Consider the following 27,941-nt stretch of genomic DNA (forward strand, 5'->3'; position numbering starts at 1 on the left):
GGTACACTTTAAAGTCCTGTGCATCGATTCTATGTGGTTGTTGGTGCTTAAGTTGACCTCTTTTCGGTAACAAAAAGCCCACTGGCGTACCCTGGTAGAGTACGTTTTTACGAAATAGGAGCGGAATTCCTCCAAAGCACATTTCTGCTCCGGTGTCAAGCTCCCTTCTTGCTCGGAGTCCTCCTCTGGTCCTGGCTGCTTGCAGGCATCCTCAAGCCGCTTCAGAAATTGCGAAAACATTGCCTCAAACTTCTCAATTTCTGCACAATCCATCAGAGTGCGTAGTGTTTTCCGTATTTCATCTTTTAGCCCCACACTAGCAATTTTTGTGAGCCGTGTGTTCCAGTTGCGGAGCACATGCCACGAACAGAGAAGTTGTCTTTTAGGGGTGCCCATTACTTGCTCCCATGCGTTTCCATATTGCTGGGCATCATCTGACATGAAAGTTTCGCATTCTATTTTGCCCACTCTTTCTCTGATGGCCTCAAAAAATTTCACCATTGTATTGGTGTCTATGCTTTTTGAAATGAGGTAGGCACATGGTATGCCAGAACCATCTTCGGCAATTGTCATCAATGTAGTCAGCTGCAGGCCATACCCATTAGTGCCACGGGTGGAATCAGTGCAAAGCTTATTTGACCCTAGCTTTTGGAGACATTCCTGCTGTGGAAATGTCATCAGTGCAAGCTCAAACATGTTTGTATACTCTGAGGGGTCTGCACACTTTTTGAAGTACAGTAGGGGAGACTTTCTTTTTGCTTCCATTTCCTCAACCCACATCTCAACACTTCTGAAGTCATTGCTATCATGCTGTTCTTTTTTGTCTATGTTGTACCCATCACGAATGTGTGAGATGTCCTTTCTTGACAAAATGCTGACCCGCGACAGTTCTCCACTGGAAGCATCGACACCCGACCGCAGTCGCTGCAGAATAGTTGCTTTTTGGCACCCCTATCTCCAGCTGACCTGAAAGTATACAAGTGTAAGATCCACAGCATGTATGGCACTGTCAAGCATCTGGATGTGTTAACTACATGATGTATGGGTTTTATTTTTTCTGAATTTGAGCAATAAATTTTTAGGACTAATTTTAAATTTGCAAGTGAGAAAGAAATATGGTCTTCATTACTGTCAATCAGAAATTCCAGTAGAAAAAAGCAATATGTGAAAGCATGCACACACATGCCCACTTGAAAGGTTCACCACATAAGTAGTAATAGCGAAAAAAAGAAGGAATTGAAACTTGTGCCACGATGCGTTACAGAGAAGTTGCTGCCATAATTACGCTATGGCTGAGGACCACTTCAATTTGCAATTAATAAAATGCCTGTGTGTCATTTTCTGCAGGCTAATGTTAACATTCTTTCTGATTAGCTCTCGGTTATGGCAAGTGTCTAGTGGAAATGAGTTTCTTGCAGGTTTTCCTAGGACATCAACATGGAGGGGACAAATCTTAGGAGAGGTCACAACATAGGCCAAGTTGTATTTAATGGTTGACAGGTGCAGACAACAGGAGGAGCGAGTGAAGGCAGAGGAGGTAATGATTGTGCACAAAATTTGAGAAGACAGGACCTGTTAAAATGGTGTTTTCAGCTTTAGTAGACATGGCATCAGAATCTCTCCTCCAATGCTTTTCTTTTCTCCATTGCAATTAGGGAAACTGAGTGGTTTTTCTAATCGTCAAGCGGTTGTGTGATGACACCTTTGTTTGGTTCAGTATGAATCCTGTGCTTTGTGTATTCAGCACGTCTTGGTTTGAAGAAAGAATTTCATGTCATGCTACAGCCCCTTTTGTAATTGTAAAAATTTTAGTCACGACAAATGACTTGGATATATGTATTAGGTTAAACCTGATTTATATAAACAAAACTTGGTGCAAAAATTGTGCGATACCACTTTTCACCGGAAAATGAAGGAATTTGTTATAGTTTAGTGTCTACTACTATTTAGGGATCAGTTTTCTCATTAGGCGAGGTTATGCACAAGTCTACACACATATACAACAAATTTCAACTAGTATGTCACTAGTGAAATGTATTTTGATTTAGAGTTTGGTATCACAGTGGCAGTAGCTGCAAGCTTTCTCTTTCATTGAGACGTGTAACAAGAGCCAATGAAAGTGGGGCAGTATGTTGCTGTCTAAGTGAAACAGTGCTTTACCAGCAATGCCTTGTGAGAGAGTCTTGGAGAGCCTCTGATGACCCAGTTCGGCAGTGTGTCCATAGTGCTGCTTTTGGAATGCCACGAGCACCCTGTCCTTTTCCTCAGTTACTTCAAGCATGCCAAAGCAGTGCTTGCTGATCTTGCAGCTTCCCTTGCTTTTGAGCTGGCGCTGGCCTGTCGAAATGCTCTTAAATGGTCCAGAACGGTGGCAGTGCAAGTAGCGCCTGAAGGTTCCTGGCCGCATTGCTTCCTGCCTGTAGATGCAACGAAGTGGCTGGAAGTCTCGTTCTCCACAGCCTCTTTCCAGATGGAGAATGCTGAAATGAAAAGGGTTATACTCGCATCTTGTGAAAGAACGGTCACTGAGAAAGCAAAACTTCTGTTTGAAAATGTTCAACTTGATAAATATTTAAGCAATCTAAGTATGTGGCCAACTTTAATGAATTCTGTACAAGGGCTAAGGAAACCGCTACACAATTCACATAGATGAACTACGATGCAAGGTTCTGTATAATTTTCTTTATGTTCATGTGGCACTGCAACAGCTTTTCAGAAAGCAGAGTTCAGTTCAGATTCCTTAAATTGGTTCCAAAAGTATACAATTGTACAGTGTAACGTGTGCATAACTCTAAGCAAAAACTTGCTATTAAAAGGCCACTGCAACACTTGCAAGATCTTTCTGAATCTGAAGTGCTCTCAAATTGTAGTCAGCAGACATAGATAGTACTTAGCATCTGGGCTCACAAGGTACCTCAGCCAAAAATTACTCTTCTATGCCCATCAGATAACATAAAAACCTGCTCAAAAGGTAAAGGGTTCTTTTCTCTTTCCCGGTCTAGGCGTTTCCACATCATTCGAGTGATGTCACGGCTATTGACTGACTTCCCATCAATTCCAGCAATAAGCGCATGTAAATCCCACTTTACAGAAAGTCTCAAAAACAACAGCAAAGACTGAATTGGAAGACATATCTGCTGCAATGAGCAAGTCGTACACTGCCGCCCTGTGCTGGCGATAACCATAGCTTTTACAGTGCTTCCATGCATAATGGAAAAGGTGAAAGCATTTATCGGCATGGTTGCCAGGTCCCTTTAAAGGGGTCCTGAAATGCCTTCCGCCGATGCATGGATGTACATGTAACCAAATAAAGCAATGTATTAGCAATCTCCTCCTGCAAGAATTTTGTTAAAGCGATGAGTATTAGCTGAGAAATCGTAAATCAAAAACCGCGAATTATCGTCGCGCCGTATTTCCTCCTCCTTTCAACTGTTTCTTCGCTGTTGGCCTCCCCTCCCATGATGCTCCGCTCCTCAGCGGTGACGTACTTCCGCTATTGCGCTCCCACAGACTGCCGTCTGCTACGGGCCAGCTCTTTCGGCTTTTTCATCTCTGTAGACACCATGGACACAGGCTGGAAAAGCGAACGAATGACCTGGCCGCATGTGTGCGGCCTGGCCTTGCCCTTTCGCGGTGTACGTAGCTGCAGGGCTGCAGTTGGTATCGGCGGCGAACTCGCAGCCGCGTGGGGAGAATCGTGCGCTCGTTCCCTTTGGTACACCGCGCACTGTTTATCCAAAAAGCGCGGTCTCAGATGTGGCCCCGCTGGTGCCGGGTGTTATTTTGCGGTGGTTGTAATTCCTACTACCGGCGGCATGTGAAAAAAGACATTTTCAACCGACACAGAACCCGTGCACAAAACGCGCCGGATCGGATCGCTTTATCAGCGGCGATGAACGTGAAGGCGAAGAGCAAACCAACGCTGCACTCGATCAGCGAGAACCCGTGTTCTGACAAGCTGCACCCATGTGTTGCATTCAACACTGACGGGAAAGCGTTTGTTTGCACTTGTTTGGATAGTCGTAAAATGTCCAAACACTCCGGCACTCCGCTAGCAGATCAGCCGGCGAGACATTTCGGAAAACATTTGACAGATGGCGCCGTATGCATTAGTGTGTCGCTACGCAAAACTGATGAGACGCTCTACTAAAACTCCCATCGCGGTGTCACGTAGCGGGACGCAAAAATTTAGCGTTTAGCGTATGCAAAGGCCACAAACGCTGTACTAAAACTCTATTAGCAGCAAAATAGCGTGCGTATGTGAAACCGCTTGCGTTTACAAAGCTGCACGCCGAGCGCGTACGTTTCAAACCTAGTGACATCGTTTAAATACACTGGCAAGCACAGTGTAACGTAGTCAGATATCAACCGTATGCTCAGGCGACAAGCAAGAGCTTGTTTTATGTGGGGCGGAGATTGCGCATAAAGGCCCGTTCGCACTTGCGACGAAAGCGAGTGAGAGCGGCAGGAATTCCGTCGCTTTGTCGCGCGACGATCGTTTTTGTCGAATGGTCGGGACAAATTTTGGTTGCGCGACAGAATTCCCGGCGCTTTCGCTCGCTTTCGTCGCAAGCGGGAATGGAAAGTTCTGCCGCTGCCGTCTGCTACGCAGCTCGGAGGTAACCGCGCGATCTGCTCGGGCCGGATGAACGCGTACACTCCCGCACGGCAGCACCCCAAGCGGCAGACGGCCGCGTACATCGCTCCCGGCGCCCGCCTGGAGCCCGCCCTCGGCACACTAGTCAGTATATTTCAGGCACTATAATGGAGGAAAGATTTTTTGCTTCCGATGAACCTAGTTCTTTGCCCCTGTGTTTTTAAATACGTGAAGTGGTTAGCACGTCGTCCTCACGCAGCTCTGTATCGTCGTAGCATCGCTGATTGACCGAACGAAGCTTGCAGCTGAGCCAATGCAGCGACCGAAGCTGTGTGTGTGTGTGTGCATCGCCTCCTGTGTGTTGTGGACGCGTTCGTTTCGCGATGAAATGCGACATTGTACTTCTGCGGGTGGATAGTGCTTACCATGGTCTGGATTATCTTTCTCGAACGACGTACCACTCAACCTCGCATTTGGTATGTGCAGTGTGCCTGGCTAAAAGCCTTCTCGCTTGCGCGCCAGAGTTGTGACTTGCTGCTCGTCCCCGCAAACCGGGTGTGAGGTGAGTGCCGTATTTACGACGGGCAGGAGGAGGCAACTCATCGTCTGTCAATCGCGGTTCAGACTTGCAACGCATGTTGTGACGTTGCGTTCGTTCGAAACGCATCTCTGGATTGTTTTGAAGTTGAATAAAATGTACGCGTCTAACCCGGGCATTCGGCTCAGGGCGTTCTCTGCGATTGCACCAAAGAAGTGCCACGGGACTTTCTTTATGGTACGTACTCACGTAAGGTAAAATCCATGTCGTGTTATGGCCGTGTTGCATTCAATACAAACGGTTAAGCGTTTGTTTACACTTGTTTCGTTTGTCGTAAAATGTCAAAGCACTCCGGCACTCCGCTGGCAGATCAGCCGGCGAGCCGACGCTGAGCAGACGACTCATCTCTTTGCCGGAAGTGCGTGAAAAAGCCGCCCAATAGCAGGATGTCTAGCTCATGACGAACATCTGGGAATCGATGATGTAGACATGTGAAGATGGCGGCGTCCAAAAACACGAAGGAAAGGGTGAGAAAAAAGCGACAAACTTTGCAACAAAAGTGTGAGCTTTCCGCTGCGCGTAAAAGAGTAATACTTGGCACAAGTGACGTTGGCGACCCAATCTAGCGATTGCGCTAGTTCATTTAGTGTGCTCAAAATGCCTTTCAGGGCCCCTTTAAACCTAATGTTGTGAAAGAAGTCCCCCGATTGCAAAGCATGCCAAAATTATCATGATTGTTATATAAATATAATTCATGATTCCCTCTGCAAGTCCTAACCCTTCGTCTTCTGATTTTCCATAACACCCGCCTTGATGCATCGTTATTGTCATGACTTAGAAGCAGAATTAAAAGCCTCGTCATGGTCCTGCTCTCGAAAAAAAAAACAGCGATACTGCTTTCTGTGATATTCTGAAGCAGAAGCTTGGGGAGTATAAGTTGAATATAGAATCAAAATTTTAGTCCTAGCATGTGGCACAAGTGAGTCCCTCATCTGTAAAAAAAAATAGTTCAATTGTGATCTTTCTTTGTAAAAACTATGGTCACATACAGATTTGCATGTAAAATTTTTTAACAAGTATGGTAATGATGGTTGGACCCTTAAACGTCTCTACGTTCCTGTCCAGTGTTGTACCCCATTCCTTGAAAAGAGAAGGATTCTGATGATTTGGATAGTCATCTATATCTTGAACTATTCTCTATAGGTCTTAGTATGTTGAATCTTGCAGGTGCATGTGTCTTGTTGCTCCATGGTGGATTATTTGTATCAGTGAGACTTGAAATTAGTGTTCTCCTGTTGCACTTACATTTACTTTTACTTGTGTGGCATCACGTTCGGGTGTTTCCGGCATATTCTGTTGTCCCTTGTCAACGTGCTACTTGGGGGTGTTTTGTTCATGACATTCTGCTCCCTGTTGCGTGGTTATACAATCCAGGCAGTGCTTTTCTAACCTAGTGCCATCTCCTGGTTTGCTTCGGACACTCCCACTATTCTCTTAAGCAACTGCTACAAGGAACCCGCTGTTCAGTCTTTTTTTCCTCTAAGTAGAGTCTCTGTTTTTGATTTGATTGGCTTGGATTTTAGACTCAGCAGTACTTAGAATTTTCTGTTTTTTTTAATATTAAAATTTTTTTAAAACCAATTCGAAGCATTTTCATAAATAAGTCTGATTTGGTATCTTTTAGGCTGGCTAAGTGTGAGTTGCAGCAGCTGATCACTACATTTAATTTACATTCAGCATCATGCCAGGCTTTGCCTGCATTGGAATGGAATGTCATTTTGTTCTTGTCTTGGGGAACTGCACATTCCACATAATTTGGAATTTACCACTTGAAAAAAGTCTGCTCAAAGCATCCAAGCACATTGGTTATAAACTGAAGTTCAAAAGAAGTTTATTGGGATCAAAATGTGATCAGTGTGTGGAAAATATTGCGCAGTACCATAAGGATGCACACACAATGCATTGTGTAGACTCTACTGAAAGTGGTGTTTTTGAAGTATCCAGAGAAATTTGCACTTAGTGGATACGCTTTTATTTTTTTAGGTAAAAATTTGATGTTGACAGAGAAACTCCAAGTGCCAGTAAACAGCTCAAAATTCTAGTGAGTATTGCGCTGTAAAAATGACTAAACTAGGAAATAACCCATCTCAGTGCACTCCTGAGCTGCTTATCAGATACACTTAACTCTGGAAAATCAGCACATCAGTGGTCCATGGATGCAGTTTTTGGTGGACTGAGTACTGGTGCTGACTAATTTGCTGAATTAATGAGCATTCAAGAGCAAACTAATTGTGTTTTGGCATCACTTGGTCAATGGGCTATTTTATTAATGTATGGATACAGGAAGTGCCGGCATGCTGTAGGCAAGAACTGAGTAAAATAAATAAAATACAAATAAAAACTGCAAAAAGAAAATAAAAGAAAAGGAAACAAAAATGAACAGAAAATGACGAGAAAAAGTGTTGGCATCGCACAACGAATGACCGCATTTCATCGACAGTCTGTGCAGTGGTTTTAGTTATTTTAACTTTGTGTTTTCGTGTAAGAATATTTGGATACAAAATGTCTTCTGTTGTAACCGTATTATGCTCTGATTTGGCTTTGATTTTGTATTTTAAGGGACACTGAAGTGATTTGTAAACATTGCGGGATTACTAGCGCAAATTGTAGTTCGGAGTCCGTAGGCATTGTTTCGACCACTCTGGCCGCGTTTACGCGAATTTATTTAGTAGAAAAATCAATTCGAAAATGCTGTCCTCCTCTCTTTACGCTCGCCCATTTTCTGTGGCGTTTTCGTGTGACGTCAGCAGGAGATGAGCTGGAAAATGGCTGCGCTACTGCACGGTTCGCCGACCAGCCGACCTACCGATCGAGTCAGTCGGCCCAGCGTTTCGTCCGCCGGCTGCCGACGGGTCGTCGCTATTCGCTCGCTCAATTGAAACTAAGCCACAACACCTTGGTGAATGAAAGAATGTGCCTTTCCTTACTTTGTTAGTTTGTACACTGTGTCAAAATTAGAGTCCGGGTCGCTCCACACAAGCGCTGCACAAGTGCACATGCGACGCTTCGCTGACTTTACGCTAGTAGGAAAAGCTAAGGCCAATTGAAGGCGGGAGAAGAGTCAGCGAAGTCAATATAGGTACTAAGAAAATAAAATCACCGGAAACGTTTACCGTACAGCGCAAAACTAGGGAGCAGGAAGCACTTTTTGCGCTGGGTAAACAAGCACAGCGGTCAGCAGCACGACCGCACATCTGCGAACGCTTTTCCGTCAAAGAAATGCAACTGCTAGGCGTGAGATATTGTGGAAGTTTGGGGGACACTTACTGCAGGAGTGATATACAACAAATAGTCACATAAAGTACTTAAAATGCTTAAAGTAAATAAAAGTGTAAACTGGTCATACATTATAAACCTTATATATCCAAACCGGCCAGCGCCGGCTCGTGGCCTAGCGGTCTGAGGCGCTGGAATTTGTTTTGAAAGTCGCAAGTTCGAATCCCCGAGCGTACATGTAATTTTTTTTTTGTAAGTTGATTTTTTCGTATGCGGCCGATGTTTTCTTAACTGAGTTCACCATTTTTGGGCCGTAACGTTCACTGCTCCACGAGCGAGATCGCAGAACGCGCGCATACTGACGATGACGCGCTAGCGAGTTCTCGTTGGCGTGCTGTTGCCACAAGCACCGACTGCTTGCGGGCAGTGGGCCCAGGCCTGAATCAGCACACCCTTGGCCTGGTGCGAACTAGCTTTCTACGAACAGACATGAGTGAGGCAAGCTCCGAATATGCGGGAAAAGCGCATGGCATTTGAGAGTCTGCGGTGACGCGGAGGGCATTCATCCACTGCGTAGGCCTCGTCTAGTGATTTCTACGATTCCAAGCCGCCCTGGGAGGTTTATCTTAGACATTTGACAACCGACAACATGGCAGAAGCGCGGTACGGCGATAATTGAGAAATCGAGAATTCCCACCCAACAACGCCATCAGATGTCAAGCATGTTGTTTTACAGAACCGAAACCGAAACTTTTGATTGCTAACCTTGGGCATCGTCCAATCACGGTGCCCCCCTCTCCTGACGTCACAGCCTTTAGTTGGTGCGGCCGCCGCAAACCGCGCATAGTAGTTTTTCTTCTTTCGCGCTTTGTAAAATAATTACCGATTTGTCAACCGGATAAACGATGAATAGTGTGTTAATTTGAGCCAGTCTACACAGTGCAAGCAAAAACGGGAGCTTGACAAATTCACTTCAGTGTCCCTTTAAGGTTATGCTCAGTTTTTATTTTTCTTAATGCCATACTTAATGCAGTTGGCTCTGGTTAGCTAGACAGCTTCAGCTGCCCGGGGTGTTAATTACGAGAGGGTATGCAATTTGTCATTTATGCTTCTTAGTGGATACAAAGCAAATGATTATTCTGCTTGAATAATTGCGAATCGAAGAGAATTGTAGAGGTTTCTACTAGGAAAACCTGGAATGGGAAATTTCTCAAGCATGTTACAGTAACATAAAAGGCTCGTATAAGCTAGAGGGTATGCAAAATTTTACTGTATCATGAAAAAAAAAAGAAGCTAGACCGTTCTCGTCTAGCTTTATTGATGACATTTGATATTATATCTTATATGGGACAATTTTTGTCTCACGTGGTGAACCCAAACACAAGTGCTTGAACTCACCACATTACGCATGCGCCGACTAAAGGATTCTATGAAATTCTTTTACTGTTTTATTAACTCGGTATATCGCATGTCTCACAATACCTACATATAATGCCGATTCTTACAAAATACCACATATTTATTGTAGAAACAACTAAAACAGTACTTGCAACATTAAAAAAACATTAAGAATGAGTATGTTCACTTAGCAAACACAAAACTATCTGCTATATTTGGCGTGAACTACCTTGATCCCATAGTTGCTCGTGGGTTCGCGCGCTTTCTCCGCTTTTCCCCGTTGCCTGCTCGTCTGCTCTCCGGCGCGGGTGCCCAGGCCTCTCAAGCTTGGACGTTCCCTGGTTTCCCTATAGGCGGCGTAAAAATCGACGCCCCACGTGACCAACCTACAGCGCTGTTTTCGACCTCACGCCCACCAGACGGCGCAAGCAAAATGTTACTTTTGGTATAGAATACAAAACATTCATTTCGTGACTCAAAGAGCCCACACAGTTCGCTTACAATGTGTTATTTAAAAATAATATTAACAAGTTCCGCATCAAACATCCGTTGAGCAAAAATGTACGCAACTTTTTATGAACAGCCGACTGGTGCACCACCTCGTTTCTGAATTCGCAACCACAAAGCCGCCAATTCAAATTGAAACCTCTGCAACGGCCCACCGTTTCTATGTGCGCGGAGCACTGGTTTCGTGACTGTTATTGCTGTTATGTGCTTTTGCGTCCATCAGTTGTTGAGAGGACTGGAAAAACACGGGAATTGAGTGCTTGTGGAGTGACAAATGTGGGAAATTCCGCATCGGAAGACAGCTGTCGAGGCCAGAATATTTGATTCTTCCAACAGAAGGTGAGTGTTATGCACTCCGCTAGAAAGACGGTGCAAAGGAAACCGTTGTCGCCGTCAATACCTCATTTGCACCCTTCGTTCGAAATCTTAGCGCAAGTGAACGAGTTGTTATGGCAAAAAAAAATGTTGTCACGAAAGCGGCGTACAATTGCAGCGATCGAAATGAAATGATGTCCTGGCCTCTGTAAACTTGCGGACGTCAATAAACGATTTGTTCTCACTTGCTGCTCACGTGGTCTGTGCCAGTCGAGGCCATCTGGTCACCTGGCGTAACATCACTTCACTAGCGCGGCGCAAGTAAACACGCGGCCAGCGTGCCAGCCAGGAACCAGCAGGAGCAGCCACGGCCGAACTCGACGCTCCTTTCGCGCGCGGGAGGAGAGTCGAGTCCGTCCGTGGAGCAGCGAGCCGGCGGCCGCCGTGCGAGGGCAGCCATGTTATTAAAGAGCTCAAGCGGCCTGTGCAAAAAGCATCCGCCATGTTTACATGATGATGATGATGATGATTAAAGGCCTCCCCTTTGAATCGTGGTGACGGCGTGCGCCATCTAGCCTATCTTAGTAGTTTGAATTTAAATTTAGTCCCTCAACTCGGATTTCTTTTTAATTCTGCCCTGCCGCTACCCCTGGCTGGGATGTTATTTTATCGACTTCCCTGCTTTTTTTCCACCAATACTCTAGCCACTGCTTAGTAATACCTACTGCTGACCAGTTAATGCTTCCATCAATTGCGAAGCCCAGTGCCTCAGGAAGTAGGACTTTCCCCCCAATTCTATCCGGCTGAATCTTTTCGCATCCTATTACTATGTGGTCGATTGTTTCTTTATCCCTGCCACATACAACACATGTCTCATCCTGGGACGAATATTTGCTCATGTAGGTTCGAGTTCTCAAGCAGCCAGCCCGCGCCTCAAAGAGCAACGCACTACCTTTATTGTTGTCATAAAAGTTCTCTTTCCGGATCTCTTTTTTGCTTGCTTTGTAGATTCCCAGCGATCCCTTCTTTTCCATCCTCTCTTTCCACATGAGCGTCTCTGTTTCCTTCACTTGCTTTTTAACTGCCCCCCCTTGTTTATTTACCGCGGTCAAGGTATATTTAGTCGCCAGCTTTCGCGTCCTCTTTCGCCATTGGGTGTCCACACTTTTAAGGTACATGTACCTGTGCACTCTGGCTGCCCAGTTCTTCTCATCTAAATGTCTAAGCCGCTCCTCAAAACGTATCTTACTTTGCGCTTCCCTCGCCTCAAATGAAGCCCAGCCCATATCGCCTTGTACCGCCTCATTTGTAGTCTTACTGTGAGCTCCCAGTGCTAATCTGCCGACTGCCTTTTGGTTAACCTCCAGTCCCGACAGGATATCGGACTTTAGGCATAATACGGCATTAGAGAACGTGAGCGCCGGCACCATTACCCCTTTCCAGATGCCTCGCACTACCTCGTACTTATTGTATCCCCAAAGTGCTCTATGTTTCATTACTGCTGCATTTCGTCTCCCTTTCAGTTTGAGGTGTTCTTCATGGGCATTCAGGTAGCCTTTTCCTTCATTAAGCCAGATCCCCAAGTATTTGTACTTATTTACTAATGGTATGGCTTCCTGTTGAATTCTTATTGGTGCTGTATGAGCTTCCTCGTTGAACACCATGACTCCAGATTTCTGCGGGTTAAAATGTAGGCCTAGGTACGTTGCCTCATCCCCACAAATGTCGGCCAGTTTTTGAAGGTCTTCCGCATTATCTGTCAGCAACACTATATCGTCCGCGTACATCAATCCCGGAATCCGTTGCTCCACCAACTCTCCATTGCTTCGGTACGACAAGTCAAAGCCTAATCCACTCTCCTCCAATCGTCTTTCCATTCCTCTAATGTACAGTGTGAACAGCAATGGCGAAAGGGGGCACCCCTGTTTTAAACCTCTTCGAATGTACACGGGCTCTGTGCCTGTACGTCCTTCCCATGTAATATGCGCCTTGTTATCCTCATATATTGCCCTTAGCAGCCCCACAAATTCTGACCCAATCCCCTCTTCTTCCAGTATATGCCACAGCAGTCCCCTATCTACGTTGTCATAGGCTCCCTTTATGTCCAGAAACAGTAGCCATGTTGGTCTGCCCTGTGCTGTACAAAGCCGTGTTTACAGCGCCATCAAGCGGGCGTACTCGGTGGTTCACGACGCCGCCACTACGCTTTTTCTGGCACTACAGGCAAAGCTAGACCTTTGCTTCTCTAAAATCCTCCCTGTTCTGTGGGGTGCCTGCACTGACCTGATCGTCACGCAACATGGAAGCGCACCGAGAATACCACCTGCTTCTTTTGAAGAAGCAGGTGTTATTGACGTTGCAGCTTCTGAAAGAGCGGCGGCGGCGCGGCCATTGGGTGCGACCTGTGTTTATGGCGAGGAAGCACGAAGGACTCTACTACACTGCAGTAAGTAATCTCTTGGGCTACTTGAACGCAAAAAAAAAAAAGAAGTTGTGGCTATCTGTACCTGCTACTGAATTCAGCAAAAAAGGTCACAGGTGGGCCTGCTGACATATCGGTGTGTAAATAATTGAAACGGCGTAGTGTAGCGCGGGAGTTTAGGGGAAGGCGGAGAGGTTGGAATATGGGACACAGCGCTTGTGTGGTATCAATACCTCCGTCGTTCCTTGTGTCAGTCGAATGGGAGGGGAAATATAAGGATGCGCTAGGCGGAAATTGCAGGAGGAGCTGCGCAAAAAGGCGGCAATTATACGGAAAGGTTGCCACCCAGGGCAACCTTCCCGCAAATAGAGATTATTATTATTATTATTATTATTATTATTATTATTATTATTATTATTATTATTATTATTATTGCTTGTATTCTGAAGCAGCACACATCATGCGGTTATGTTTTGTTTTATCCTGCAGATGCGCCTCATGCGCGAAGGAGACCATGATTTTTTTTTTCAAGTACTATCGAATGACCCCTAGGTCTTCGACGGGCTGCTCGACTTCGTTGAAGGCGACCTGTCCCGGGAACACTTCATCAGGGAGCCACTGGAACCCGGCGAACGGCTTGCGATCACCTTGAGGTTCGTGAAGTCATGCGTTTTCTTGTAGTGCGCTGAAATACCCTGTGACACAGTAATTATTTTTTTAATATTAATTTTGAGCGCGAGAAATTAATTTCTCAGGCATATGTAGCAGTAGTTGCAGCATTCATTAAGGGCAGTAGGCCGATTTCAACAGTGCATTCAAAGAAAAAAAATTTGTTTTTATATTTTGAGCATCCTGAAACACTCATGAACACTATAAAAAATTATAATTATTTACGCAGTTATACGCAGCTATTTTTCTAGCCCTTGGTATTTAGAAACTAAGTTGTATTGGTTCTAGAAACCAATTATTTTTCTTTTATGCATTACTATTTCGAATATTTGTGATTGTTTTTAGTCTGTACTGTTATTAACAAGTTTTTCTGTTGTTTGCGCAAGCATACTTTTGAATATAACTCGGCCATAGGCCACATATAAAGTTCTTACATTGGTTGGGCATCACGTTGCAGTGTTGGCAGGGGCTGAAGTCAGCATTTATTTTCCCCACATGTGGGAAGCTGACTGGTGCTACTGATGGCAGGCTGACTGGTGCTACTTGCACTAATTGTTGTGGTAGCTCATCTGGAATCCACTTTCTGATGCCAATTGTGCACAAGTGCTTTTTTCAGCCATGCAAAATCTTGGTGTGTTTGTTTCACGTTTGTGAAGTGCTATCGCATTTATTTCCAACTTCTGGTTTTGTTTTTGTGCATTTTCACTGTACTAAAAAAATCCCCCATTCACTGTTTCGGCCTCCTGTGGTACCTTTTTAACACAGAGAAATAGCCATCTCTGGGCTCCACAAAATATGCTTTATGCTTGTCTGTTCCAGCTATTTGGCCTCTGGACAAAATATCAAGGATGTCGCTTTGGCATACCGAGTCGGCATTGAAACGGCTCGTACCACCATCCACGTGACGTGCCGTGCACTGTGGGAACGCCTCAAAGGCCAATTCATGAAGGTAATTTTTTGACGGTACTACACACACCAGGTCCTCAGTGCCACGAGGTGCGCTGCTTTCACCTATGTCATTGAGCAACCAGCACTTCAGCATGTCATTGAGCAACTTGCTTGAAAGGCACATCATCATGTAGGCTTGCCCCTCACTGTGATGTAAGTGGGATCAAAAGGGCGGACAGTGCAGCATCAAGTGCACATTATGTACACGAGCCAGTATTACCTATACTATTCACAAGGCGAAATTCTGTCACTCTCACTTGAAAGGTTGCTGTTGTGGCCGTCTGCCAGCGCCCCCTACCCTGTGTGAAGTGGACGTTCAGGGACAGCCCTAGGGGGTCGGTGCCCGCCCGCCATGGAGCCGGCTGTCACATGTATCCTGTACCCTACTCTCATGTCTTAATTATTAAAGGTTATCACCTACCAAAACGTGAACATGGTGTCAGAAGTTGAGGACTAGTACCCGCACGCAAACTTCGCCAGGCCAGCCGCTGGAAACCCGGACTCATCAGAAGTTCGGCGTCTTCGTCAAGCGTCGTCGCTAGGCCTACGCCGCCCGCGCATCGAAACAATGGACGGGGCTTCCCCAGCTACTCGCCCAGTGCCGCCAACGCCGTCGCCGTACCAGATTTCACCGCCGGAGCCTTTCACGTTCCTACCGGAGCATTGGACGACATGGAAGAGGCGTTGGGAACGGTTCCGCACCGCATCGGGACTGAACGGCAAGCCGGAAGATGCGCAAGTAAACTCTCTCGTCTACTTAATGGGTCCAAAGGCTGAGGAAATTTTCCCCACTCTCCCCATCCCGGCCGACAAGCAAGAGTCCTACGCCGACGTGTTGGCTGCGTTCGAGGCGTTTTTCATCGTAAAAAGAAACGTCGTTTACGAGCGCGTTGTATTCAACAGACGCTCACAGCGTGAGGGAGAATCGGCGGCGGAATTCATAACTGCGCTGTACGCGCTAGTTGAAACCTGTGACTATGGGAACCTCAAAGAAGAGCTGCTCAGGGATCGGATCGTAGTCGGGGTCCGGGACAAGAAGCTGTCTACGAAACTCCAGATGGAAGGTGATCTCACGCTCGAGAGGGCAGTATTGTTGACTAAGCAAACAGAAACCGTCGGTCGGCAGCAAGAGAACCTGAAGCAGCCGGTCGACCCTTCATCTGCCGAAGCGGCCTACGTGGATAGCCTGAAAGTGAAGTCACACAAGGGAAGAAAACCCAAGCAGGGAGGTCCGCCAAAACAGGGGACTGAGCCAGCGCTGAAACAACCCTGCTACTGGTGTGGCAACGCAGTACAGCATCCCAGGCAACAGTGCCCTGCTTCGAAAGCCCAGTGTCACAAGTGCGGCAAGCAGGGTCATTTTGCATCGGTCTGCAAAGCCAAGCGACTACGACAGATCATCCAGCAACGTGAGAGCACGCAAACAAATGATGAACAGTTCTTTGCCGGAACAGTCAACGCTACGATGAAAAAGAAACCGTGGAAAGTTTCAGTTGCCGTCAACGGTCACAGTGTTGACTTTCGTCTGGATACAGGGGCAGACGTCACGGTTGTGCCAACAGGTCTGCTATCAAGGCTGGAAAAGCAGATCACTCTTCTCAAACCCGACAAGCTCATTCTTGGACCAGCAAAGCAGCGTCTAGACATCGTTGGAGTCCTGAATGCGACAGTCTCATACAAGGGAACGAGTGTCACAGCAGACCTGCACGTCACAAGGGGCCTGGACGAACCACTCCTTGGGCTAGACCTGATAGAGAGCTTTGGCATCTTGCAACGAGTAAACGGAGCCTGTTCTACGCAGTGTCTAGACCCAGTCAGCGAGTACCCAGAACTATTTCAGGGCTTGGGGAAAGCGCCTTGCGCGTACAAAATCAAGCTGAAGCCAGAGGCAGAGCCCGTGGCAGTTGCATCCCCAAGACGCGTACCAGTTCCCCTGCTAAAGCCAGTTGAGTGCCAACTCCAGAAGATGGAAAAGGAAGGAGTCATCACCAGAGTGAGTGAGCCAACAGACTGGTGCTCGCCAATTGTGGTCGTGCCAAAGAAGAACGGTGAAGTGCGCATATGTGTAGACTACACAGCGCTGAACAAGAGCATACAACGAGAGTATCACCCAATCCCTAGCGTAGAGCCGATTTTGGCTACCTTGGGACAAGCCAAGTACTTCTCTCGTCTCGATGCATACTCGGGGTTCTACCAAGTGGAACTGCATCCCGAATCAACGCTGCTCACAACATTCATCACTCCATTTGGTCGGTTCAAGTTCAACCGCCTTCCCTTTGGCATTTCTTCGGCTCCTGAACATTTTCAGAGAATGGTTCATCAGCTTTTAGAAGGCCAGGAGGGAGTGGCGTGCCTCATCGACGACATTCTCGTGTGGGGCAGGACGAAAACCGAGCATGACAGTCGTCTTCTTGAAGTCCTGGACAGACTAAAACAGAAGGGACTTACACTGAACCGTGACAAGTGTGTGTTCGCTCAGGAAACCGTCCAGTTCTTGGGCCATGTGATCAACAAAGATGGCGTGACTCCAGACTCAGACAAGATTGCGACCATCGTTAACATGCCTCCTCCAACAGACGTGACCGAACTAAAGAGATTCTTGGGCATGGTGAACTTTGTCGCACGGTTCATACCAAATCTAGCTGTCAAGGCAGCTCCTCTGAGAGACCTACTGCACAAGGACGTCCCATTCAGCTGGGACAGCGCTCAGCAACGTGCATTCGAAGATCTTAAAGCTTCTCTCACATCGCAACCACTGCTTGCTCTCTACCACCCTACAAAGGAGACGGTCTTGTCTGCAGACGCGTCCAGCTACGGGCTGGGTGCTGTTCTTCTGCAGCGTCAGGAAGACAAGAGCCTGCGAGCCGTTGCCTACGCTTCAAAATCGTTGACAGAGGCAGAGAAGGGCTACTCCCAGATCGAAAAGGAGGCCCTCGCCATCACATGGGCATTGGACAAGTTCAAGGACTATCTTCTTGGTTTGAAGTTTCATATTGAAACTGATCACAAGCCTCTCATCCCTCTGTTCACTCGGAAGCCAGTGGATGACCTCACACCAAGACTGCAACGCCTGCGTCTTAGGATGATGCGATACGACTATACGATGCAGCACGTACCAGGCAAGGACCTGGTTGTTGCTGATGCATTATCCCGGCAGCCACTTGCAGCACATGGAAGCACAGACCTTGCTGACGAGGTTAGAGAGTTCGAGCAAGCCCTCATCTGTCATGTGCACGTCCCCGACGTGAGCTTACAGACTCTTGCGAAGGCACAAGGTGGAGACCTCGTTTCCAAAGCCATCGTGGACTACCTTCAAACAGCCTGGCCGAAGGTGAAGTCCCAAGTGCGGCAGGAGTGTTTGCCATACTGGCAGTTCAAGGATGAACTTACACTACATGACGGAATCATCATGAGAGGCCAGCGCTACTTCATACCTGCAGCCCTAAGAGCTTCTGTGCTCGGTTCTCTCCACGACGGGCATGAAGGCATCACGAAGTGCAAAAGGCGAGCCAAACTGTCCTGCTGGTGGCCAGGTATAGCGAGAGACATTGCTGACACCGTGGAGAAGTGTGTCAGCTGCATGGAGCAAAGACTAACTCCAGTCCAGCCGCTCATGACCACCCCCTTCCCAGACAGACCGTGGCAAAGGTTAGCCATGGACTTGTTCTATGCCAACGGGAAGTGGTACCTGTGTGTGACGGACTATTACTCGCGCTACATTGAGATAGCACTACTGGAAAACCAGAGACCCGAAACTGTCATCCAGAAGACAAAGTCTATCTTTGCAAGGCATGGCATTCCTGAGGAAGTGGTCACGGACAACGGGCCGCAGTTCCGTTCGGAGTTTCTGGCTTTTGCCAAAGACTGGGGCTTTCGACACATCACTTCAAGCCCTAAGTATGCACAAAGCAATGGCTGTGCTGAAGCTGCGGTCAAGATCGCCAAAAAGAAAATAACGAAGGCATCGGATCCGTACAGGGCTCTCTTGGCGTATCGAGCAACACCACTGGACAACGGGTACAGCCCGGCCGAGCTGTTGTTCAGCCGTCGGCTGCGAACGCACATCCCTTTGGCACCAGAACTGCTGAAGCCTTCAGTTGCAGACGCAGCAGCCCTCAAGGCTTCAGAGCACAAAGCCAGAAGTCGTCAAGAGTTAAACTACAACAGAAGGCATGCTGCCAGAGAGCGACCGGAGTTTCAACCTGCCCAGAAGGTTTGGATCAAGGACCTGAAACGCACTGGAACAGTGCTTGCGAAGGCGGATGCGCCCCGCTCCTACATCATTGGCACGGACCAGGGCACCGTTTGCCGAAACGCTAAGTTCTTGGTTGTCGATCGTCGTGAGAGTGCCGAGGAAGATCAAGTCTCCGTTGACAGCTTGCCTCCCCCGCGTGACACACTCACCGACACACCCAGCAACGCGGCTCCCTTGGCACCACCATCTCCGCAGGCAGCTGGACCGGGGACAAGGTCGCGATCTGGGAGACTGATCCGTCCACCGCGCCGTTATGGCTATACTTAAAGGGGGAGATGTTGTGGCCGTCTGCCAGCGCCCCCTACCCTGTGTGAAGTGGACGTTCAGGGACAGCCCTAGGGGGTCGGTGCCCGCCCGCCATGGAGCCGGCTGTCACATGTATCCTGTACCCTACTCTCATGTCTTAATTATTAAAGGTTATCACCTACCAAAACGTGAACAGTGAACAGTTGCTACGAGCATGCAGTGATCTATGTAAGCTGACGTCCCGCAAAATTTTTTTCCCTGGTTTAGAGGAAGGCTGCCAGTGGTAGTTACCACTGCAATATTTAACTGTACCCCTGTTACCGTTCTGCAAAAAGAATAGATACAAGGGCTCCAAGGGAAGCTCCAAAGAAGTCCCATTTGTTTTTGCCTCTTACAGCAAAATTATGACGTGCAAGCCGCAACAAAAGCCTGTCACTATACTAAGTGGTTGCCCGCACTAAAACTCAGTATTCCACTAGAAGTGTGATACCAACGTATTTGTACAGCCCTGGCAAGCATAATGTGGTACTTCATATAATTTCAGATGCCAACCCAAGAAGAGTGGGTGGCAATTGCTGATGGTTTTTATAACCGCTGGCAATTCCCAAACTGTATGGGTGCAGTTGATGGCAAACATGTTGCCATCATCGCTCCACCCAAGTCCGGCAGCCTGTACTACAACTACAAGGTAAAGTCGCAGTCAGGTCTCCTTCAACCATTCCGAATTATTCTTGCGAGACGTGCAAGTTGCAGGGGAAAGAAATGGGTTTCGAAGTGTTGGCACCAGTTGCACCATTTTGCCTTGTTGCAAGCTGTATTTATAAAGTTGGCCATTTTTTAACGTAGACAACCCTGCTTCATGTGTGTGTGTGTTTTGCTGTTAAACAAGCAGCCTGCTACACTGTGCGCAGGCATCATAAAGGCATAGTTATGTCACATTTTGATTTCAAGTGTCCTTCATATTTCAGCACACCTTTTCAATTGTGCTGATGGCGGTTGTGGACAGTGCATACAAGTACGTTTTCATTGACGTTGGCGCCGAAGACCGGCAAAGCGACGGTGGGGTTTTCAAAAACTGCAAGCTTGGAAAAGCCCTGCACAACAGGGAGCTGAACATCCCACCTCCAGCACGCCTTCCGGGTGCCACCGGAGTGACTGCGCCTTACGTGTTTGTGGGTGATGAAGCTTTTCAACTGCAAGAAGACTTCATGCGGCTTTCCCTGCAAAGCAGCTCCGGGATGACCGCATTGTCTTCAACTACAGGCTAAGCAGAGCCCGGTATCGCTTGAGTTTTTCCTAGCGCTTGTTTATTGGGATTTTTATCTGGAAACTACAGAAGACCCTAAGGCATAGTCTTCTTTACACGGTGGGGTGCAGGATCTTTCTGTCTAAATTTGCACGTCCAAGCACCCCTTTCCACATGCAAACCACCTCAACAATGTCAAAATGGAGCGATCGGGTAGACACCAACTTCATAACGTGGGGGATCCAGGTTCGATTCCAGCCACAGGAAGCGTTGATTATTATTTTTTTTTCATTTCACCCGTTTTCCCCTTACATACACCATCAGTGAGAACACTAAAGCTTACCGTACGTTAAAATTAGATTAGGCTCCATTGACCTGTACATTCTTATCCACTGCTACACTTGCAACAACACATGCTCAGCAAGGCTAGGGCTGAAAGGTTCTTATTTTTGGGGCAAACTTGTCACATATTCTCTCCCTGCAGACGGTGTGTGGAGAACGCCTTCGGCATCACGGCAGCAATGTGGAGGATACTGCTTCGCACCATCCACTTGCACCCAGACAATGTGGACTTTGTCATTAAAGCCGCCTGCATCTTGCACAACTTTCTGACTGTCCTCAATAAGCCAGCACATGTTGACACAGAGGACCAGTTCGGTAATGTTGTTGCAGGATGCTGGCGGCAAAACATTCAGCGGGTGCAAGTGGATGATGGGGAGCCGCATTTCTTTGACCTGGAGACGACCCAGGCAAGAAACTATAACCTGAATGCGGCCGCTGTACGGGACCTCTTCACAGCGTACACCTGCAGCCCTGACGGAGAGGTTCCCTGGTAGTGGAACCAGTCAGGCGTGTTGAAGGCGGCTGCTCAGGCACAAGTGAAGCAGCTTCTTCCAGCCCGGCCTTCATGGTAAGAGCTTACAATTCCACAAAGTGCTTTTATTCACCAATGTAAATGAAACTAATTGTAAACAAATGGCAGGTTCACAAATTTGGTAATTTAGTGACAAATGATACGTATTAATTACACTTTTTCCAGTTTCCAGTTCTAATATACGTTTATGTGTAATCTGCATACTCAGACGCATTCCTTGATCTGTGTGGCTTTCATGACTGACGAGAGAACTGAGGTGAGAGGGTGCAAGTTGAGCAGTTTGCATTAAGTTTATTTACATAAGACATGAAGATGAGGCTCACAGTGCAAAGATAAATAGTGGAATAATGAAATAATGGATTAGAATAGTTTTACACAAGCAGGAAAAGCAAAACAATCACTGAATCGCCGTAACAGCATGCAGTAGTAAATGGTGGAAACGAGTAAAAGTAGTAGGCGAGTAGGCAAACAAGTAAAAGGTTACACAGTAAAAAGCAGGAGCACTACTGGCACTCCGCAATTGCCTGAAGAATTTTCATTCTCAGCATAATCATATTTTCGGGGGGGACCTTTTGAATTAATGGAATTCACGAAAACGTATATGTCTCTAGAGGGTCCCGTTTCTTGTTTTGGTGTGCAGCGATTTCTTCATTCACATTGTCCAGCTGCTGCAGCACCACCTCCTCTATTCTCTTTCTCTTTTTTTGTGCAGATTGGCAGGACCGATCTGGGTAGGAGGCAGGTACTGCAGACAGCGTTGCGGTGGATGGGCCTGGCAGTGCTGCGGTGGATGGGCCTGGCAGGGACGTTGCGGTGGATGGGCCTGTCAGGGACATTTCATCAATGTCGTCGTACTCGACAATGCCCAAGAGGAGGCTTTCTGCAGTCTCTTCATTCTCCGCTGGTGTGTCCATGTTCCCAGATGTCCTTCAAAGAAACGGCAGGGCAGTTTTCATATGAATGCAAGCCTTCACTAAGCTGTTTGGTGCCTTGTATACACAGTGCAAGCTCATGCATGCCAACGGATCATGTATATATGTATATCTATGTAAATAAATGCTGTGTTTGGAAAAGAAATATTTGTGCCAGTGGTTTAGTGTCTAAGGTATCTGGCTCCTTTACCAGCCTTCCCAGCATGGTCTCTTGAGATGCGCCTCAAAACGAGTATAGAGTATTCCGTAGACATCTAGTAAAATCTAGAAGCAATGAATTGCTAAGATATAGTGGATTCATGTTCGCAATGGTTCTTCAAGGAAATGCAATTCAAGCTGAAGCAATCACACATTTGCAGATCACGACCCCTTTGACTGTTCGCATGGCCTCGGTACCAATGGCATTGTACTGTTATTCTTCAGTTTCATTATGTGGAGCTTTCATTACTCAAACTAAGGAGCTTTTACTGCAGTGTAAATACACGAAGTAAATAATTTTAAGCTTAATCTGTGCTTGTTGAATACTAAATAAATAAGCATATGAAGTGTAGCACATCTAAAGAACAAGTTTTTTAAATGCAGAGCATTTCTTTAACTCACGATGTCACCCGTTCTAGTTGTCCATCATAGTCCGCACCCCTCTACCTACTATATAAAAAAAAAATAATACTTACCGGCGCCTGGTTTCGATCCCACAACCCTGCGGGCGGAACGCAAGGTACATGGTGCTCTACCCACTGCGCCACAAAGCCGACACAGAATGGAGGGCTACGAACGCGCCTTATATCCTTGACTCATTCAAACTACGTCAAGAAGCTGCTGATACAGCAGCAGCAAGAACAAGAACAACTTCAACAATGACGTCTCCCATCGACTCCCTCGAATGGGGAGACTAACTCAACCAGAGGCATCTAGACGTCGACGACGCAACAACAGCCAGAGAAGAAAAGAGAGAGAAGAGAAGAGAAGAATAATAACCATACCCACCTGCTAATAAATGATGTCACATGACCACGTAATTACGTCTCCTCATTTAATTACAATACAACAACCAACAGCAACAAGTGCAACAACATTGACGTAACGCAAACTACTTAACATCGTGCGCCCCCGGAAATGCTCTGCATTTGATCGTGCCCCTCGCGAGGGGGATGTTTCTGAGTTGGACCTTGGGTAACGAGTTTGGATTAAAAGATTTTTTGTTTCTTGCCAGGAAAATCGGGGGCGCGTTAGAATCGGGTAAGTACGGTAGTTGCTAAACCGCGTAGCAGCCGCACACCAGTACGCAGCTTTTTTTTTTGTGAGTAACTGCAAATAGTGTTCTCTTATTCCGTTCTTAGGAGTGGCACCGTGAGGCTGTCAGGATAGCCGAGTGGTCTAAGGCGCCAGACTCAAGGTTCGTCCTTACCTCTGCTAGAGAGCTCGAGACTTCTGGTCCACGTCAGTGGGCGTGGGTTCAAATCCCACTTCTGACAGATTTATTTTTTTTTATATGCAAAATTGTAGCAGCCAGCCCCTAAACAAGCCCTTATTATCTAAAACAAAACTCCGTAGAGTCGAACCGAACTCCCTGCGCATATGCACGAGGTATGCCCTCGCACGATTAGCACCCTTTCGGCAAAAAATTGAATGAGCCCATCGTGAAAACGCTAATGCAATAAATAGTCACTTACGGCCGTCCTTCCATCTGGTCTCGCAGGAATGTCAGCTGGCGGTAATGGCACCACGTCGAACGTTTTGAGTTTTGCGTGCCATTCTCGTCCTCCTCCTCGTCGTCGTCATCTTCGACACCTTTTCCGCTCCGCTCCGCTCCTCCGCCCTTATATTTTTTCAGAATCCTCCGAAATCTATCACGAAGGGTCTTCCACCGTGTCTGTACAGCGGACACTGAGAATGAAGGAGATGACAATTATTTAGACCAACAGCAATAGCCGACAGCGGGATACAGAATATGCGCACATACCTCCACGAGGATCTCCCGGGAGCACGGCAGCCGCAACTTCAGCCCAAAGGGATCACTTCTTGGGCTTGCTTTTATGTTGCGGGTGATCCGCTTGCCAAAGCGGCGCCCTGACAAATACTTCTGATATTAAAACCTCGTTCTCAATCTGCGTCAATAGGACCGACGTTGCACAGCCGCACGCGGAAACCAGAAGTTTCGATTTCGGCGCGGTTCCCCGGGGGGGGGGGGGGGCTTGTGGTCATGTGACCAGCAGATCACATGACACCGAATAAATTTATCAATTAGCATTAGCATTTTCAAATTACTCAGTTTTATTACATAAATAATAGTGACGTTAGTTTATTTATCAATTATATGCGACCAGACGGCCAGATATCACCACCGCCAGAGGTCGATGTCAACGCGTGCGCTTGAAAGTTTACGTCGATATCTGGCGGGTTCTGACTTGGGCGTAAAAGGCGCGTACCAATGCATTCGGCGTACGCCAGAGTACGCTGGCTCCTTACGCGCTTACGCCGGTTTACGTCGTTGCACGAGTACGTCGGTTTTACGCATGCATGTGGTTGGGCCTTTAAGCAAAAAATTCCCCGTTTGTTAAAGCCGTGTTCTCCCTATGTGTCCCCCAACCGACGTCACTTTTAAGGAGCCAATGGGGGCATAGAATAATTTCCTCCTTTTAGCCGCATGCGGCCAGAAGCCCTGGTGGCCTGGCCTTCCTTCCTTGTCAGCAGGGTTGCCACTGGTGGCTACTTTTCGCCAAATTGGCGACTTTGAGAGGCCCGTGGTGACGTAAAATCATGAATGGCGACATGGCGAATTTCTGGCGATTTTCGGCCCTGGACTCGTCCCTTATCCGCTTCCCATTTCTCCATCTGTCTCGGCGGCAGTGCAAAGCTTTGCCGTCGGGCGGAACCGAGAAAGCAGCGTTCGAAGGGCTGTTTGTCTCATTTCACCCGAAGCGTGCGCATGTCTAGGCGGGGGCACGGGGGTAGGCATTGGGGGGCGGAAAGTGGGACATGCGCAGCTGTCACGGCTCCCGTGAAAATCTTTCGCCGCCGCGGCTGGGGCACCGCGCAGCTAGCTAACTTTCAGGGCGCTTTTGGGTACTTACCCGTCCAAGTGCAGCTACCACTTTTTTTCTGTGTTTGCAAGATAACGATCACATGCTACGTCAGTGGAAAAGTCCCTTCGTCGGCTGAGACATAGCCTACTGTATAACGCTATGGCTGAAGTTAAAGGGGGCGCCTCGGCGTGGTTATTTTAATGTTTATTATTATTATTAATTAACCTTTCCTGCAACTATTGCTATGTTACCCCACACCCCGCGCTGCGGTCTGGCTTTCCCAGTCACAAAGGAAAAAAAGTTAGGAGAAGCTTTGGCTAAAAGCAATGAACGAACTTTAGTTAATGAGGATAACTGATGATGATGATGATTAGTGGCTCTCCCTTTAAATCGATGCATCGGTTGTCACCAACCGACTTGCCTGTTTTATTACGCTTACCTGCCCTACTCTCAGCTAACCTAATAGATTTGCTTCCTCCCTCCCATCTCCCGTCTTCCCTGTTTTAAACTCATCGCTCCCACCCCCCATTTTTCTGCCCTCGCTGTTCTGAATTCTCATCCGCATGATCACTCCGCCTGCGTACCCATCTCTTACCTTCTTTTCCTCCACCACCACTCCAGTCGCCTCTTCGTCACCTCTATGGCCTTGAAGTTGAGGTTCCCCCTCGCCCCAAATCCCAAAGCCTCCGCCAGCGCAGTCGGTGTTGGCCAGCGTCGTTCCCCCTCACCCCACGGTGGTCGTATCTCTGTGCAGCCCCTGACAATATGGTCTATAGTTTCCCGATCACTGCCGCAGCATGCACACGTTTCATCCTGCTGCCTGTAGCTACCCGTGTATGCCAGGGTTCTCAGGCACCCTGCCCATGCCTCGAAGAGCAACGCACTGCCTCTCGTATTGCCATAGAATCCCTCCTTAATTTCCCGTTTCTCTGCCCTATAAGTCTCCAGGGTTTTTTTCGCTTCCATTCTCTGTGTCCACTTCGTCGTCTCTGCTGCCTTTACCTGATTTTTAACTGTGGTGTAAACCCCGCTTTCCCCTACCGACTTCCCGTATCGCTTGGTCAGCTGTATGGTCCTCCATCTCAACCGCGTGTCCATGCTCCTCGTATACAGGTACCTAAACAGTCTTGCGACCCATATTTCGTCCTTCATGTCGCACGAAGTCGCTCCTCAAACTCTATCTTGCTCTGCGCCTCCCTCGCCTCAAAAGACGACCAGCCCATATCCCCCTGTACTGCTTCATTTGTAGTTTTGCTGTGGGCCCCTAGGGCCAATCTGCCTACCGCCCTCTGATTTACCTCCAGGCCCGCTTGAGTCTTTGGTTTCATGCACAGAACCGGATTTGCGAAAGTTAATCCTGGTACCATGACCCCTTTCCAGACTCCCCTTACCATTTCGTATTTGCTGTATCCCCAGAGGGCTCCATGCTTCATTATAGCCGCGTACCGTCTTCCTTTCGTCTTAATGTGAGCCTTATGTGCGTGCGTGTAATCTTCGCTGTTGTTCAGCCATACTCCTAAATGTTTATACTCTTTCACCAATGGTAGTTCTACTTGTTGCAGTGATACTGTTTTGTGCTCCGCACCGTCGTTAAACACCATGGTTAGAGTGTGCTAGAAATTTACCATGATAACTGGGCTAGCCTTGCGGCGCCATCTAAAGGCTAGTCGAAGAATCAGGAATTCTGAAGCGCACGATGCGACTGGCGTTGAAAAACGTCAATATAATGCAAGTGTTTTGAACAGTGCTGATTTTTATGAGATTATACAAAATTAGAAGCTTTTATTTTTAGGTGCTACTGCAGATATCAAGTGTGGCGACATTTTTGGCGAAATCTGCCGAAAAAATGGCTAGTTTGGCGACTTATTGCTCGCCGTCAGGCGAAATTCACTCCAAACTCAGTGGCAACCCTGCTTGTCAGAATGTGCGCTGCGTATAACGCCTCCGCATGTGTGGCTACTACAACACTAGAGTCAAAACACAAGAACAGTCAAACTTTCTAGTCAGTCAACTGCAGTAGCAGCATGATTAGGGATGAATGCGACAGCAACTGCGCGAATTTTGTGCTGCTTTTCATCTGAACCGAGTATGATCACAACAAACGCGGTGGGTGTAAACTAGGTAGGGTACTCGCACTGACGAGCAAAATATAAAAGGCTTTGTAAAAGCCAAGGCATGCCGTGTGGGTGTATCTAGCAGAGTGAAACATGTATCACATTGCGTTGCATAAACGCTTGAAACTCGCAGCTGTTATGGTAACGGAGCAAGATATGAAACAAAACAGTCGTTACTTTAACACATTAATAACGTTTACTCGATGAAATAACAATTACACATCAGCTCATATCTACACTTCAATGCATTCAGCGCTACCCATGGACACTTCGTACGATAGTAAACGACCTCAGAGCACTACACGAACGTCGTCCGTTTTCTTACCTCCAGTGCCGCCGAACACTGCAGCACTACAACCTCGGCGTCCAAGTTGTGCGGTGCCCGTTCCTCTCGTGGTGAAGCATGTTTTTTCGGCGCGAGAACACGCATACAGAGCAGCAAGGACTATTTTCCACGCTGGAAGCACTTGCATTCAACGTCCGCGCCATTTCAAAAAAAAAAAAAAAATTGGAGTGCACAAAAAAAAAACGCATAAAAAACGCCAACCTAACTACGTCACATCCGTTTGTGAACCGAC

The 27,941-nt window shown here is 47.3% G+C and overlaps 2 protein-coding genes and 1 non-coding gene across 6 annotated transcripts; 2 read left to right on the forward strand and 1 right to left on the reverse strand.

Moving 5' to 3' along the window:
- Positions 1–701: 701 nt before the first annotated feature.
- On the reverse strand, positions 702–27,859 carry LOC144152288 (uncharacterized). Of its 2 annotated transcripts, XM_077683543.1 has the most exons (4): positions 27,689–27,859; positions 24,187–24,293; positions 23,897–24,110; positions 21,470–22,218 (listed from the first exon to the last, which is right to left on the reverse strand). In XM_077683543.1, the coding sequence occupies exons 3-4, from the start codon at positions 23,908–23,910 to the stop codon at positions 21,879–21,881; spliced, it is 354 nt and encodes a 117-aa protein (XP_077539669.1). In that variant the 5' UTR covers positions 23,911–24,110; positions 24,187–24,293; positions 27,689–27,859; the 3' UTR covers positions 21,470–21,878. The 2 variants fall into 2 exon arrangements, with proteins under 2 accessions (XP_077539660.1, XP_077539669.1); XM_077683534.1 differs by lacking the exons at positions 21,470–22,218; positions 23,897–24,110; positions 24,187–24,293 and adding exons at positions 702–966; positions 2,161–2,480.
- Positions 13,455–22,098, forward strand: LOC144152277 (uncharacterized). Of its 3 annotated transcripts, XR_013319128.1 has the most exons (5): positions 13,819–14,671; positions 19,716–19,859; positions 20,140–20,449; positions 20,902–21,327; positions 22,004–22,098. XR_013319128.1 is itself a non-coding variant. In XM_077683522.1 (3 exons), exons 1-3 carry the CDS (start codon positions 14,525–14,527, stop codon positions 20,437–20,439), a joined length of 591 nt encoding a protein of 196 aa, XP_077539648.1. In that variant the 5' UTR covers positions 13,723–14,524; the 3' UTR covers positions 20,440–20,872. The 3 variants fall into 3 exon arrangements, 1 of the variants encoding a protein (XP_077539648.1); XR_013319135.1 differs by lacking the exons at positions 20,902–21,327; positions 22,004–22,098 and adding an exon at positions 13,455–13,706 and having other exon boundaries at positions 14,542–14,671; positions 19,716–20,272; XM_077683522.1 differs by lacking the exons at positions 20,902–21,327; positions 22,004–22,098 and having other exon boundaries at positions 13,723–14,671; positions 20,140–20,872.
- Trnal-caa (transfer RNA leucine (anticodon CAA)) lies at positions 23,582–23,698 on the forward strand. The gene is made up of 2 exons: positions 23,582–23,619; positions 23,653–23,698. It is a non-coding gene; the product is annotated as a tRNA-Leu (tRNA).
- Positions 27,860–27,941: the final 82 nt, after the last annotated feature.

Source organism: Haemaphysalis longicornis, unplaced genomic scaffold (assembly GCF_048455015.1).
Source record: "Haemaphysalis longicornis isolate Haplotype H1 unplaced genomic scaffold, Haemaphysalis longicornis Haplotype H1 scaffold_1, whole genome shotgun sequence".
Taxonomy (NCBI): Eukaryota; Metazoa; Arthropoda; class Arachnida; order Ixodida; family Ixodidae; genus Haemaphysalis; species Haemaphysalis longicornis.

What these genes read in the sequence shown, in the direction of transcription:
- LOC144152288 (XM_077683534.1), bottom strand. Translation starts at nt 2,407, where the DNA reads ATGCGGCCAGGAACCTTCAGGCGCTACTTGCACTGCCACCGTTCTGGA. An exon ending in TCTCTCACAAGGCATTGCTG is followed by an intron (nt 967 to 2,160) that starts GTAAAGCACTGT and finishes GTATACTTTCAG; the next exon opens with GTCAGCTGGAGATAGGGGTG.
- LOC144152277 (XM_077683522.1), top strand. Translation starts at nt 14,525, where the DNA reads ATGCTTGTCTGTTCCAGCTATTTGGCCTCTGGACAAAATATCAAGGAT. An exon ending in TCAAAGGCCAATTCATGAAG is followed by an intron (nt 14,672 to 19,715) that starts GTAATTTTTTGA and finishes ATATAATTTCAG; the next exon opens with ATGCCAACCCAAGAAGAGTG. An exon ending in GCCTGTACTACAACTACAAG is followed by an intron (nt 19,860 to 20,139) that starts GTAAAGTCGCAG and finishes TTCATATTTCAG; the next exon opens with CACACCTTTTCAATTGTGCT.